This window comes from Merops nubicus, unplaced genomic scaffold, assembly GCF_000691845.1.
Source record: "Merops nubicus isolate BGI_N331 unplaced genomic scaffold, ASM69184v1 scaffold8543, whole genome shotgun sequence".
NCBI classification, from domain to species: Eukaryota; Metazoa; Chordata; class Aves; order Coraciiformes; family Meropidae; genus Merops; species Merops nubicus.
The window spans coordinates 1-15,798 of record NW_008600906.1 but is presented as its reverse complement, the minus strand read 5'-3'; the positions used below and the strand labels follow the sequence as shown (position 1 = coordinate 15,798).

Genomic DNA, 15,798 nt, shown 5'->3' with positions numbered 1-15,798 from the left:
CTTTCCCAAAGCAGCAGATGTAGAATTTTCTTTCTACGGCTACAAACTTGTTTTCAGAAGGAGAGATCAACCCTACTCATGCTTTTTTAGTCCCACCCATGTGGAACAACTTTGACAAGACAATGCAAACCTTAAAAACTGCCCCCTTGCTAGTGTGTCTGACTTCAGGACATCCTTCCCTCAGCTGTCAGGCAAGCCTGAATCTCTGCTAGAATTGTTACACTTAGGAGTTATCCTGGTCATTTCACACTCAGTCAAACACATGTCAGTCCTTAGATACAACAGATCTATGCATCTGATTGTTGTGCTACTTTTAGACATGAAAGTACACCAACTTCTAAATCCAGCTTGTAGTAGACAACTGGGACAATTTGAGAGGACCAATTCATTTCTACAGACCAACATACACTGAGGACCTATATGCTGTAATTCTTGATGACACATTTTAAGCTTTCTTGTGTTATAAATACCTACTAATCAAACAATCTTTTCTGAAACAAACATCTTTCTTAAAAATAGGTTTTAAGGGCATGGCCATGCTCACCTTCTGAAAAGTGGATATGGGTGAGACAGCGTGCATGTTCCCCTCCCCGAAGACTTCTGCCCAGTTTCTCTGGCACACCTTCATTCGATTCTTGAAATGATATTCATTGTCAGGGTTAAATGCCTTGAAAGAAAAGCCCATGGCAGTGAACAACATGGCTTATGCCAGTCTCAAAACTTATCTTGATAATATTTGACTTTTTCAGTTGAGCGTTCTCCTCATTGACAAGGATCTAGCAAAAAATAAAGCTTAACAGAAGACCCCTGCTCCTGCCTCTGAGTTCTCACTGTATGAAGCATTTGAAGCTTCCATTCTTTATAGACAACATCCAATACTCACGTGAGCCAGACAGCTGTAAAATAGAGAGATGAACTCAAAGTACCAGTTTAAAAATAAAAAAAACAGTGAAGTCACAGCAGATGTGATTTTTTTTTTTTGAGAGCACTGGATTTCAGAAGTCTTAAACAGATTCATCCCTTTATGAATTGTATACTGGATATTAAAATTCTCCAGCAAGCACCCACTGCAGTTTTTAAGACAATAACACTACAACTAAAATAATTAGAAAAAGTATCAGCAGCATAAATATGAAATGCTGAAGAGCCAAATACTAGAAACTGAATGAGAGAGTCAAATACCATCGTAAGCACACCGAGCAGGCCCACAGGAATAGGATCTTGTTTTACTCTTTCTGCAACCAGGTCCACTAGCAGCATAAGCATGTTGTATATTCCTTCATGGATTTCAGTTCCCCATTTATGAACAGCACTGGATGTCAACAGCTAAAAAAAAATAAATGTAATTTCTTGAAGTTTGAGCACAACCACGAAACAGGAGAAATTTATCAGCCATGGAGACTGTTTTCAGAGCAAATGTTTCCTTAGAGTGTACTAATCACTGTCTGGGGTGTTTTTCAGATGCTCTTCCTGCTCTAATGGCTTAATGAGTTAATTAAATCTGTAATTTCATTGAAGAACACCTTAAATCACAGTTTATGACAGAAAATAATATGTACCAGAGCAAAGTGTTTTCCATTTCCATGCACTGGTAAGGACTGTAACCTTTGCAAAAACAACTAATGTGAAACCAATTTGTTTGCAGATTGAACACATAACTATTAAATCTTCAAGGAGGTGTGCCACAAAGCTGCACTGATTCAGCTGTAATAACCATTACCAATTCACACTTTTTGAGCAGTTTCTATTGGAAAACAATGAACATGTGCCATGAAGAGAGAGGCATTTAATGCTGCTTTCCCACCTACTGAAACATGTTCTTTAAATCTGGTCTAATGTGGCTGTTTATAAAGGACACTAAGCTTCCATCTGCAAACTTAATTCCTGCGAGCTGTGCCTGAACATAAGCAGTTAAAAAGCTTAATACTTTAAGTACAATTACTTCTTGTGCCATTAATAGAAATTCTTGTAAATATCTCAGCAAATTGTAATTTAGTACATTCTAAACTTGGATTTCTGCAGATTATTCTTCTGGAGGAGGAATCTACACTATTTAATGTGCAAAGAATACCAAGTGATTTAAAAACATTATATGTAAGGTTTTATTCAGTCAAATGGAAAAATTCTCCCTTAAATTTCTAGCTTCCTTAAATATACCCATCTTCTCAATATTTTAAAATTAGGACACCAAGCAACTTCTTAAAATGTGTATGTATGCTTTTATACATATGGTCTAAAAACTGGGCAAGAAATTTAGGCAATATCCAAAACAGATGAAACAGTGGGAAGTAAATTGGTTTGGGGAGCTCTGCAGAGGAAGTTCACAAGGACCCAGAGAACAACAGGCAGAGTTACATTAAGCATTAAGTACTGAGGGGAAGGACAATTTCTAAACACATCGTAACAAGAGATTTAGCAATTCACCAAAGGAGCAGAATTAAAGGAAATCTGATTCTGAATTTGTCACTAATGGCTGTATCCAAGGGTCTTTAAGCCTGTCTTTGGGCTCCACCAATTACTAGAGGACTCTTCATTTAAGAAAAAAAAAAGCATCTCTGCCAGAATTGGCCAGAGTTGTAGAAATGAGACTTTGTATGATTTGAATCTAAGTTTATGTAAGATTTTAATCTAGGAAAATGATCTGAGTACGATTTTCATCTAAGAACCCAGGCACTAGTCACCATAGCTCCTGAAATCTGGATTACAAAACACTATTTCTGCCACGAACAACACACAGAAATATTGGTCTAATGTACCTACTTACCTTTTTAAATGCTTCAGGCATGCATCTGTCCATAAATCTCTTGCAATTCTCATCAGAATCAGAAAGACCTTTACAGAAAGGAGAGTGCTTTTTTAAAGTATTAAAAAAAAAAACACAACCCACAACTTTTTAGGATTACCTCAGGCAGTTTGTTTCAAGTTTTTGAAAACACCAACCTAAAACAGCAGAATAAATGTGCTACTGCTCATTCATAACTAGCATGCTTGTCTAGCCACAAAAAAGTGTAAGAGAACCTGCCTTCTAGAAATAAGGCTTCCCAATCTTCCATCTTTTACAACTTCTTCAAGCATTATCAGAACTGTAAGAATTTCTCCCTGCGAAGTTTCCAGTTCCTACTAACTTTAGATCATTTCTGACGTTTCACAGCCTCCACCCAAACCCAAATCTAAGCACAGCCTTTCAACACAAAAAAGCAGCAAACCAGATCCACCCAACAACTTCCCTTCTTCCAACGCATTATAACATCCTCTAGTTTTTCCATCGTGCCTGATGGCAGACTCATCTTGCACCCTCATTATATACCAGTTGTTGGGCCTCTTAACTCCACAGTACTGCACACAGAAAAGTCAAATTCAGGTCTAATGCAGTATAAGCATTTCACTGGGGAAAAAACAACCAGTTAAACAAGCATGGTAGAGCACTGATTTAGATGACAGCTTGTTTTCAGGAATGGAAAATAACCAGCACAATAAAAAAAACAGTCAGTCATTTAGCTCTGAAAAACAGTAATTCCTACAATCATTAGAACATAAAGAAACATGTGCTCCACTTTAAAAAAAAAGCTTAAATAAACAAATTACTTTAGAGGAAAAAAAGAGCCCAACGTTCTTTTTACAGCACTGGGTACAATAGTTCACTGTCAACCACTGTCACAGAGGCAGGATCATTCTGCACGGTGCTATGTAAACAACTGCAAGATTAAAACAAAAGCTATAACTGCCCACTGTAGTGCCTGTGAAATCCTTTGAACAGTTAATCTTTATATGTGTACAAGGAGAACTTACCCAGTCTTGCCAGGTAGGTGGATGCAATTAGGCACTTGCCCAAAGACTCTTCTCTCTTATAGGGTATGGACCAGTGATCTGTTAAAACTCTGCTCTCCAGCTCGTACAAGTTAGTTGTTGGAAACTCAATACCTTCACCAGAGCAATTCCCATTTTCATCGTTTTTCTATGAATAAAAAGGAAGTTCAAGTGAAACATTTTCTCTCTCTCTCCCCTAGACACTTGGAAGGATTTTAGTAGCTTCAGAAAATGCAGCTGTGCTCTTAACAAGCATGTCAAATTCTCACCAGCCCTAAGGCTGCCTCTGTTTTGCAAAGCAGAATTTAATATTTCAGTTTGGATTGAAGTGATTACATACCTTCATGTATTTTGTGGAGGTGATAACTACTATGTTTACATAACTAATTGTTAACTAATTGCCTATTGAAGTGACAAATCTTGTTCCTTAGCATATCAGATCCTAGAGCCAAGCGATAAGTACTTCCAGTCCCTGTGGGACTGTAGAGTACAAACCTTGATCTTCACAGATCTGCATCTTAATCCTCTGTTCAACAACTGCTGTGGAATATGGAATAGTTTATTCTAAGGGAGGCAAATTTCATCACCCTCTCACCCCATCACATTAAGAAACACAAGACACTAATCCAGTATGTCAGGACTAATTTCTATTTTTTTTTTACTAGCTAATTATCTAAAGAAAATTTACATTTCAAATATAGTTGTCCAACAAGGAAATTACAGTTGTCCTCCTGAAGTTAAAAGGAGTTATTGGAAAATGGTTTGGTAGGCAAAGAGGGAAAACCAAGCAGATATCTGCAGCTAAGAGCTACAGGTTTCCTTGCTCATGCCACTGAACAGCAGCTACTGCTGTGTGCAGGCAGAACACAGAATCAGCCCCATGTTCTTTGCCAAGTGCTATATGAGGCAACTGCCTCAGTAGTGCCAAATGAAAGAGGAGACAAGCTATCCACTTATTTTCTGTTGTTTATTTTTTTTTTACCTCACATAGGTGCTAGCTACTCAGTGTGTCAGAGTTCACATGGACTAACTTTCCTGGCCTCCACAAAAGCAGACAACTGAAGCAGGAGAAAGGGCAGAACGCCTGGCAGCAACCAGGAGCAACTGTCAGAGACAGAAGAAAACACCAGTGTAGTGATGAGAACAAGATCTCCCCCAAAGAGAAGCCAGGGACATGTAGGGAAGAAGGACAAGCAGGAAACGCATTCGAAAATGAAAATAAGTGTCATGAAGTGAATGGAACAAATCAGAAGGAATAAACCAGAAGAAAGAACTGAACTCAGGAGGACAAGGTATGCGGAGGACAAAACCAATGCATGCAGACAAGCGTGCTTCCAGCTATCTCACAGCACTAGCTATTAACAGGATTAGGCCTGTTTATTAAAAAAGTAAATGTCTCACATTCAGTTTCATAATGATTCAAAAATATTAAGCCAAGGAAACAGCAATTGTTAAGACTGTACCCTTTAAAGTTCACTGGTGCAGGTGACAATTGCATACAGTGGCTGGACTCACCAACAGCTTCTGGAGAGCAGCAGTAAAGTTTGTAAGAACAGAACACAAAATAGTGCTCAGAAAAAAAAAAACCCATCAGTGTTTGTGAAGTAAGGTGCCACCTTTCCCCAGCCCTCTATTAAACATTTAGTCCTAAGCTTGTCATTATGGGATGGTGTACTTGAGCAGACCTGAATATCAGCTTCTAAAACTGCAGCCATCTGATCCGTACCGTGTATGGAAACGTAGATGTGAATTACATGACTCGTGCCCTGCTTAAACACTTCTAGTTTTGGAAAAAGATATGTTTGAAGATCTAAACAAAAAGACACTGAAAGCATTTGAAAGATAAAAGCTTTTCAGGAAATATCACAGAATCATAGAATGGTTTGTGTTGAATGGGACCTTAAAGATCATCTAGTTCCAACCCCCTGCCATGGGCAGGGACACCTCCCACTAGACCAGATGGCTCAAAGCCCCATCCAGCCTGGTCCTGAACACAAACCTGTTGTGCTGATTAAACAAACAACAATTAAGTTTACAGTTTTTGTAAAGTATCTCCATCCAGCACACAAAACCATCTCCTGGAGAAAAGAAATGTGCAGTTACAGAAAAAGCACTTCTAGTGACAGCACAAGGCACAATGGTTAGTCTAATAAAGGTCAGTGGGGTATCATATAAACACCCAGTTGCTGGGTGCTCAGCAATCTCAGTTCAGCCTGGACTTGAAGCAAAGGAAAGCAACATTTCAACAAGTGGGGAGGGTAACTGAGCTATGGTTGCTCAATTCCCTGAAGGAAAGTGCCCATATAAAGCTAGGGTTAGCAAGGGACAGTTCAAGAGGTGCAATCTAATAGCAGTGTAGACCTTCAACCTGCTGTTCTGCCTCCCCCTCTGCACCTAAGCAACGCTGCTCTTTCCACACAGGCGACTGCAGTGCCATGTTAGCATGGAAAATTCTTAAGGAAGGAGTGAAATAACACACGTACCTCACCCTGCATTCAGCCCCCACCAGTAATGGCACTGGCACAAACCCCCACAAAGGACATCTGGGGCTACAGTGGGGTTGAGTCCACCAAAAATGTAGAGAAAAGATTTTTTTACACAAGAAATAACAATGGGTATGGTAGTGGGAATATTGCCTTAATAACAATACTATTTGCATTGAAGGAATATGGCTTTGGCACATTCCACTAATTAGAGACAACAAATCTTATCAGTTTTCTGCTACTAACACTCTGAAGTATCAGTTTTATTAAACTTTAGAACCTATCATATGGACGTAGCTTCACAGCTACTGCAAAACCTCCAACTGTCTCAATTAAATGCCCAGGTACCTTAAAACTCAAATTCCCCTTCAAATCATTCCTGAATGTAATACCCTGCCTTTTTTTCAAATTGCTGCTATGTTCAGTCTATATTGCTGCAGGCTGCACCTTGTTTCTTACCACATATGTAGTATAACTGCCTCTTTAAAGACATTTTCTGCTCTTTGATAATTAGTGTCTTTCCTTACAAAAAAAAAAAAACCAAACTGTTCATCAATCAACTTTTAAATCTCTTTAAAGCCAGGGATTTATCAAAAGCAGCTAGCAGGAGCTGCAGCAAGGTGCAATGTCAGCTCAGCTCGTGCATTATGTGATGTTGGCTCCCTGACCAGCACAGGCTGGAGATCTTGTGGCTGTTCACATTTGCAAATGCAACACATCCCAGCTCTGAACAGGAGGCCACAATTAACACTTTGTAACAGAGGAGCTGGGAATTGGCACTACAGACCACTACCCACACAGGTCCACAGGTGAAATAAAAGCTTTTAAGAAAGATTATGAGTCATAAACAGTACACAAGGTCATGCCAGCCTCCCAAAAAGTGGCTTCCTGGGTATCCTCTTGGGGAATCATGTTTAGTCGGTTGGTTTAGTTTTGTTTGCTGCCTTTTTTTTTTTATATATATAAAGAAACTACCTCCCTCTCCTCAAATAGATGACTTAAGAATGGTGTCTACCCATTGATGATGGGCTGAATCAGGACCATGGGTTGTAGCTGAACAGACTTAATACTGAACTGACACCCCATGTGTTAAGGATTTGTAGGAATATTCTCCAACAACAGAACAGTAAAAAGCAAACAAACTATTTCTGGCAGCCAGGGGGTCATTTAAGGATAAACTATTCAAAAATCTGTAAGAATCACCTGTTTTCTGAGACAGGGGATTGTGGTGCACATGACACATCCTGTGATGTGCTAGTCTCTGTGTGGCAGCTGAAATCTTGAGATCAAAAAACATTTGTGGGCAAACCTTTAGCATAATTTTCCATGCTTCTGATGTAGTTCTCAATACGCAAGAGCTCTGAAGATCCCCTCGTTCTAAGAGGCTTGGTTCTTTTGGCTTATTTTCAAGGTGTGACAATGCAGTTATCTCCAAGTGTACAACATAGGCTCCCAAGAGAAATATCCTCACATGAACAGCTTCAAGCATGAATTTAAGATTCTCACTTTAGGGACCTGGCAGCTCCCAGATCCATGTGCAAGGCTGAATAAACAAAAATTGTTAAATATCTCATCAATAAAGCATTGCTGAAGTCTGTAGGAAAAAACCTTCCACAGAAGACTAACAGAGAACAAAGATTAGCTCTCACACAAGAAGTGAAATATAAATTAACTTTAATTACCAAAAGGTTGAAAGCTTCCAAACATATTCCTGTAGTATTCAGCTAATTAACTTGTCAAACACTCTTTAACTAAAGCCACTGACGTTTACCACACTGATCACTTTACATAAAATAACAACGAGTTTAAGAAAGTGTTTTGATGCTAATTGGCAGGCTTAGTAATGAAATTACTGTCAAATTACAATTTAAATTTGTTAATTTGATTTTGACAGAAGGCTACCAACAGAATTTATTACCACCAGAGCTAAGTCACATTACATGCTTTTAAATCTAGTGTAACTTACGAAACAGAACCCCAAAGTCATGTTTCTTTCAACAATCTACATGATCAGACTTTCTAAGATACCAGCAGATCAAGCAGCTCCTTTCAGTTGTGTGTCTCTCTGATAAGATTTTCACAAAATTACCACCATTTTATGGCAAAAAACCAGATTTTTGATGCTTCACTGTATCGTTAAAAGAAAAATAAACCCTATTTTATTACTGTGTACCCACAAAGAGGACCAAATTTAATTGCTCTGTAAAGAAGTAATGAAAAAAAAAAAATGCTTAAAGCCAGAATTAGAAGACAAAAATTCTAGGTCCACCTTTCAGTTTTTATCCCAGACATACTAAGCAACAAGGAAATTTTTCAATGCTTCAGCTTTCCAGCTGTAAAGTGTCACCAATGCCACCTCCCTCTGGCACAGCACGCTGAAGCATCATTCACTCATGTGTGCAAAGTACTTCAAGGTGCTCAGGTGGAGGCAAGGCAAGAGAAATACATCAAGTACTCAAACACCTACAACATTTCTCTGCTCTCTGATCTATCATGTCCACTTTGTGGACTGGATTGTCCTGACTTGACAGTCCCTCTACCTGCCAGGCTACTGATTGAAGGAGCTTTTGCTTTCATGCCTGGATGTTAGTACTTTTTAATTAGCTCCTAAAAGGAGGATATTCTGTAACCCAGAACTGAAACACAGGGGTAAGAATTAAAAGGCTTTCAAATAAATCAAAGCTATCACCTTGCACTTACACTTGAACACACCAAGCATGAGGTAATGAACGTTTAAAAAACCTGTTACCTTTCCATACCTGCAGTCTACTTGCTTTTTAATAAACCAGTCCTCCAGGAGCTTATAGAACTTTAAACTCATGTTAAGTGGCAGATGAGGCTCCAAAATTGAAGAGTATTTCCCACTTGCCTGTTCTTGCCATTAGATCAAACTCATTCAACCCACATTGCTAAGATCATGCTTGGTATCCCGTCATGGACACGGTAAGATTAGTAAGCCTCAGAAAATGGTGTCACATGGAATTTCCAGATTATGTTTCTTAATTGGCAATAAGAAAATCCACTGTGATTTCCTAAATGTTTTAGTGACAAACAGGCATTTGTTTGGGAAATATAGTAGCAGTTTTAAGCTGTTTAAAGTCCTAAACAGATACAGCATCTTGCTGTTGCAGTTTCATCCACAGGAAATTATCTGTATGCAAAATTTCTGAGCACAGAGAGAGATAGGAATGCTTCTTGCTATTTATCTTCTGCTAAGAGAAAATAAGCTTGTTGGGGAGATATATGGATGTTTCCTTTTATTCTTTTTGCATAGAAATTAAGCTCTTCTGTTCAAACTTTTACTATGCACTACTTTACCCAAGCAAAAGCAGTCTTGCCATGAGTAAAATCTGATTTATTTAATGAATGTTCCCTCAAACTTTTGGGCACTGACCTTTACAGAGTAAGTACATTATCAAAGAATGCATGGTTAGACTAAACCCTTCTTAGCAGTTGTAAGGGATTATAACAAATCAGCCACAACCCTGCTGCTTCATCTCTCACAACCAAGAGCTGTATAAGACAGGGAGTAAGAACACAATATGAAATTGAAAAATAAATTTAGGAAAACTAGATTTTAACTAGGTTTTTCTAAAAACATTGCCTGTTCTGGTCTCCCTGGTTTCCAGGATGATGATGCAATGTTACTAAGCAATACTCCCCAACGTACCTGCCTAGCTGTTCAGAGATAAATACACTACTAAACATCACGGCCAAACAAAATATACTGAGGCTCTGGAAAAAATCACATCTGAATTAAAAGATCCATTTAACTACATAAAAAGGAATATCTTTGCCCTTTTATACTACTATTACTGTAGTATTCAGTGAGAGCTGAGGCAGACATTTGCTAGAAGCACTTTTGGCAAGGTATTTCCAAGTTTGATAACTAGCTGTAGGCAAGGAAGAGGTCATGGAAAGCACTGTTAAAGAATGCCATTCATAAGCAACCAAGGAAAACACTTATCTTGTTTGTGTTTTCAGTATTGTCTGTGGACAGTTTTTAAAAACTTACTCCATTAGCGTAGCTACAAACAGCCAGACTCTTGAGTTGATACCATTATTCCTCCCAACCCTTGAGTTTTCATAAACACAAACCCCATGCTTATTTCCAAATAGCTCAAAGTAACTTTGTGTGGCATCGGGTAAACACTGTGCTTTAATACAACAAAACAATGAATCACAGATGCTTAGCATTTCAATACTTAAAATTAAGCCAATACTTCTATCTTCCTTTGCCAAACAGGCACCAATAATAAAGTGCTGCAGAAACACCAGATAAAGTATTTCTTATAATGTTTTCCTGACCAAAGGTCAGGCTCTGGAGGGCTCTAATTCAGTAACACTGCTGAACACTCACCTGTCCTCCTGCTCTATGGGTGCATGCTGCTGTATAGTGAGACAGAAACCAGAACTGACAAGGCAGCTGACAGTTGCAATTCAAGTTCTACAGTGTATCATTACAAAACTGCCATTAACTAATAGGAAAAAAATCTCTAATGCCTCTCGAGAGGCATCAGAATAAGAGAAGCCAGAACTGCTGTAAAGCAGTGAGCAGGAAGAGCAAGTGGTAAGAAACACTGAGCACATTGGCTCTTTAAAATTAATTTTAATTTGGCCCATGAAGCATAACTGAAACATACACACCAAAGACTAGTCCCAGGGCAGCAGCAATACGTGGTTTTTTCAAAGTAAGAGCTTACAAAAGAAACAGGCACTTCCTTTCCATCTTTGCTCTCCTCATACAAAGAGCTACTGTTCCTTAATCCAAAGGCAATCCAAATGATTTGCTGGAATTAACTTCTAACACTGGCTAATTTGTTTTTATTCTCATTCTTCCTCAGTATTTCACTTCCTTATTAAACAGCTGCCACAGAATAGCACTGTAAACTGGGAAGATGACCAGAAAATCCTCCAGAGAACATTATACCAAAGATGCTTCCTGCCCAGCTGAGAAGCTGGCTCTACAGTTGTCTCCTACCTCCACTGATCCCACAGGCATCACCTTCACTGATGAACCAGTAATTACAAACAGCTCATCTGAATTGGACGATTACTGTAACAACCACATTACATGATAATGAGTTTACAAATTATTTGAAACAAAGCTTACATTTAAAGTTAACCAACTGTACCTCTCAATATTATTCCCATTCTTCCTATTATCATGTAGCATCCCTCTGAATGTCCATCAAGAATGAAACTCAGGGTATTTTCCTCCAATATCCAAGAAAGCATTAACATACCCAGGATCTAAAGATATTTGCTACAACAGGGTCACTAATTTTTGAAATAGCGATGCCGAAAACCAGGAGTGCTAAAATACTAATTCCATTTGACATTCTGGTGGCATCCAGCCAGGCACTCAATGCCAGAATCTACCACACAGCTTTATTTGATTGCTTAATTGTTTTACAAGGCCAATTCCTAGACCAGCCACACTGTAAAACTTCCACATGAAAACACCAGAAATATTCACTTTTGGAAAGCTCAGCACCACTTACAAAAGAGAGGACTGGTTTTAGATTTATAAAATTGTAGTGTGAAATTCATCTAATTTGCTTGAAGGCTGAATACCTTTTTGTTCTTTAAATAAACACAGCTCCTTCCACTCCAGGATCAAAGAGCCTCACAAGCCTAATGTCCATGGTACTCCTAATAAACCACACACCAGCACCCTCATCTTACACACTGGAAGCTAAACCAGAGGTTAAGTTACACACCCACTGCGCCTTTGCACATCTGTGGCAGAACTGCTGTTGTGACTGAGCTCCAGTAAAGAGGAGAGATTGGGTTTTGAACACAATAGTTCTGCAGCATGACTAGTGAGAATGTTCTTGGCACTGTCACTGCAGTCGCTGGCCTGTTCTTTTACAAAATTCCTGTCTTTTGAAATTAAGCAGCACCTCAAAAGCAATCTTGGACAAGTTTTATTATAAAACTTAGCTAGTAAAATCTGGCATATGTGGGCTTTTGAGGCAGTCCAACTCAAAAAGAAAAAAAAAAATCAAAAGAGCACGTGCTGAAGGAGACAGGAATAGCTAGAAGGTAATATAATCTGTTCATCACCATTCACCCAAAAGGTCATAGTAATGACTCCCAGAAGCTGTTTAAAGACAAATGAAGATTACTGTAGTAAAGGTTATACAAACCTTTGTTGTATGTTCCACACTTTTAGTGCAAGTAGGTTCCTACCCCTCACTGCAATTTTAGGTTCTCTGGTCACCATTCCCACATTCCTTTGGCCATTCTTCTCCATCCCATTCTCCCCCAAAAATGTGGAAGTCGGCACTTGTGGCACTCATGGCAATTCATGGACACACTGACAGACACTGTCATCACACTCATTTATAGTCTTACCCTAAATTATAAGGATTTAATGGCAGCAGCTCATAAAACAGCTTATCTGTCAGTCACATGAAAAGCTGAGCACACCACCCCTCAACCCCCCTCTGCAAAGAAACACTCTGCAAAAATCTGCTTAAGGAATAAACACAGAAACCCCAGGTTCTCACCAAAACACACTTAGATTTACTCCAGCTGACAAACACAGAAGTTATGTCAAACAGGCAAAGCCACCTCCTGCAAAAGCTGGTGATCTCCCTCTGTTAAAGTGGTTTAGCACCACACAGGGCAAAGCTTCAAACCAGCTGTAAACCTAAAGCTGCACTTCCTGCTATTCAGGAATTCTGCACAAATGAAGGAGAAGTCTCCTATTTCCAAATTTCTCTGCCCTTTTTCTTTCGATGAGTGAAGCACAGCCATGCTCACAGCATCAACACCAGAGGACGTAAAACCAAATCAACCAAGAGCTCTCTGGAAGACACTAACCTGCTGAGACTGACATTTCAGCCCTTGTGAAAAGGAATTTATGTATGTCTTCATCTCTAGCCTTCCCTATAAAGCACAGAGCGTGGGTCAGGCCAGCTCATAGCAGCCGTCTTCCTTCCGGGCCAGTTATTCCAAATTCAGCTTTCTGTAAGACTTCCAAGCAGTCTTGAAAACCAGCAGTCTGAAGGAGGATTCACACTGGTTTTACTATCTTATCTAAAAAAGACATCTTTTACTCATGTGATACGTATCCGGCCGCTGTGCCTGTCTCAGAGAGAAGCCTTTCTTTGATCACTGTGCTTAATGAACACAACAGATTCTAACATTATGTAACAAAGCAGATAAGCATATGCTAACATAATAGATTCATTAGTGATTAGAGAAAATATAGAGTGTTTAATCATTCATAAATCTATTTTCATACACAGGGTAAAATGTACTCAGCCAAATAATGGATGCAAATAGAAAGTACAGACCTGTTACTCACGCTTGTAGAATGCCTAAAGCTTTCTTGTTACTTTTAAACAATCTAATGCTAACTTTCGTTCATGAAGAAGATTACTAGACTGCAAAACTTTATTTAGGGGAAAATTTCTACTAAATATGTTCTTTTTATTTATATGTTCCTTGCTGATATATAAAATGCAAAAATTGAACACACCACTACAGAAAAAATAAAACTGGTATAATAATGAGAAGGAGGAGAACACACTCTAAGAGCTGCTAGAAAGGGAGATGATCCTGGGAGAAGAAAACCAGAAAAAACATCCTAACTACCACAAGCTAGCAGGGGGTACAATATGTTTCAACATAATGTATGACTACACTGGGTAATAAAGCTATTTGTGCCCTGGCTTTCTGTACAGCTTCATTTGCCATAAACGTGGGCTGAATGGAAAACTATTTATCATTAACTACCTACATAATAGCTGCAGTTTATTAATGTAGTCCTAGGTTACATTTGAAAAATTTAAAAAAAAAACAAAACAAACAAGAACTGATCATGTATCATTTTCCCCCTCTCTTATAAAATAGATGTCAGAAGCTGATAGGTGTACTGCAATGTTGGACAAATAAACACAGGCAACAATCCCAGATCTCAAGATTTTTAAAGGTGTAACTCACACTGCAAAACCACTACTTTTCACACATGTGCAGGAGTTGACAGATGCTCATATGCAAATGAATCCGACTATTAAATCAAAGCCTGAATTTATATAAAGTCTCATGCAGCAAGAGAATTCAATCCTTCTGAAATGCCTGCTTTGCACAGTTATTTGCCTATATTGATTTGTTTTGGTTTCCCTCCTGTGGGTTAACAAGAGCAGAAATCAAACAAGGTGAGCAGAAAGGAAACTACAAAGCATAAGCAAGTTTAATCAGACATCCAAGCTGAAATAATGGGGGGGGGGAATCCTTAGCTGAAGTTGTAAATGTGTCATTTGTAATAGGAACAAGAGGGGGGGGGGAAGGTGCTTTGCTGAAGTTTACACTCACAGCTTCCTCGAAATATCACACTGACGAGCCAGGTTGTCCCAGCCATAACGATATCCGATAGGAAAATCCACCTCTACAGAGAGCTGAGTGCAAACAAGCAGCATTCACTCCCCACCCTTCCCAGCAAAGGTGAGAAATCAGCTCCCTGCTGCTTCAATCAGTGGAGTTAAACTGCAACTCCTCTTCCGTGCAGCACACGCGGTCCCACAAATCCCCTTCCTCCAGAAGCCCACCCCACCAGCTTCTGCAAGCTCAGGGTTTAACCCAGTTACTTCAGTGAACAGGATCACGGATCCCTGTTCGGCAAGAGTGGCCTTCAATACACCCGGGCTGGGGATACAGACGATCTGCACGAGTGTACCAAAACCCTCAGGATGCTGCTCACTGAAGCCTGCGAGGGTACAAGAGTTTCCCTGTTGTTTTTTTTTCCACATGTGTAGGCACCTGTTATTGACCACTTCTTGAGACCAGGACTACACAAGGTGGCCCTTTGGTACTGCACAGCGGGGCTGTTCTGTTCACATCCCCACAAGTTCCATAGTCTGGACGCTATTAATTATCTCTTTTCATATGAGCACTCTGAGAAGCTTTGGGAAAAGACCTGGAGGAGCAGAGGGCTTTATAGGTAACCACTCCAAGACTGCTCCAGGCAGGAGGGAAAGCACCATGAGTGTATCCACTAGGTGAGGAGTTCAGAGTTCTGGAAAAGGATAGAAGAGAGATGAGGAAAAAGGCAGACAAGGAGTAAAGAGAGACACTGGGAAAGGCTGCTGTTCCCCAGTGCTTCTACCTACTGCAGGTCTGCTTCAGAACACAGCTATGATTTAAGTTATGAGTTAAAGAAGCCTTTGCTTGGAAAATATTTGAACTCGCCACATTCGTTTTTCAGAATTTATGCCCAGCTTACCCAAATAAAACTGTATGTAAATTAATACTCAGACCGTGCTCTCCTTCATATTGTGCAACCGGTTAAAAAAAATTAGATAGTCATTAGTCACTCAGATTATGCAAGAAGGCAGGGAGGGGGGGCGAGAAAAAAAATAAATAATGCTCCGGTAGCCACACATTCCTAGAATGCCAAGGAGAGCGCTGGGCGCTCCTCACCTCGCAGCCAGAGCCACGGCGCGCACCGCCCGGCCCCGAACGGCAGCGAGCCTGCGAGGCGGGAGGGCGATGGGAG

The 15,798-nt window shown here is 39.7% G+C and overlaps 1 protein-coding gene across 1 annotated transcript in view; it reads right to left on the bottom strand.

Moving 5' to 3' along the window:
• Window positions 1-3,949, bottom strand: part of USP24 (ubiquitin specific peptidase 24) — a 47,536-nt gene extending 43,587 nt beyond the window's left edge. Inside the window, exons 1-4 of the mRNA XM_008937817.1 lie at window positions 3,790-3,949; window positions 2,765-2,832; window positions 1,183-1,326; window positions 545-667 (exon numbers count right to left, since the gene is read on the bottom strand). Coding sequence (XP_008936065.1) covers window positions 545-667; window positions 1,183-1,326; window positions 2,765-2,797 — 300 coding nt within the window. The 5' untranslated portion in view covers window positions 2,798-2,832; window positions 3,790-3,949. The remainder of the gene's footprint in view (window positions 1-544; window positions 668-1,182; window positions 1,327-2,764; window positions 2,833-3,789) is intronic.
• Window positions 3,950-15,798: the final 11,849 nt, after the last annotated feature.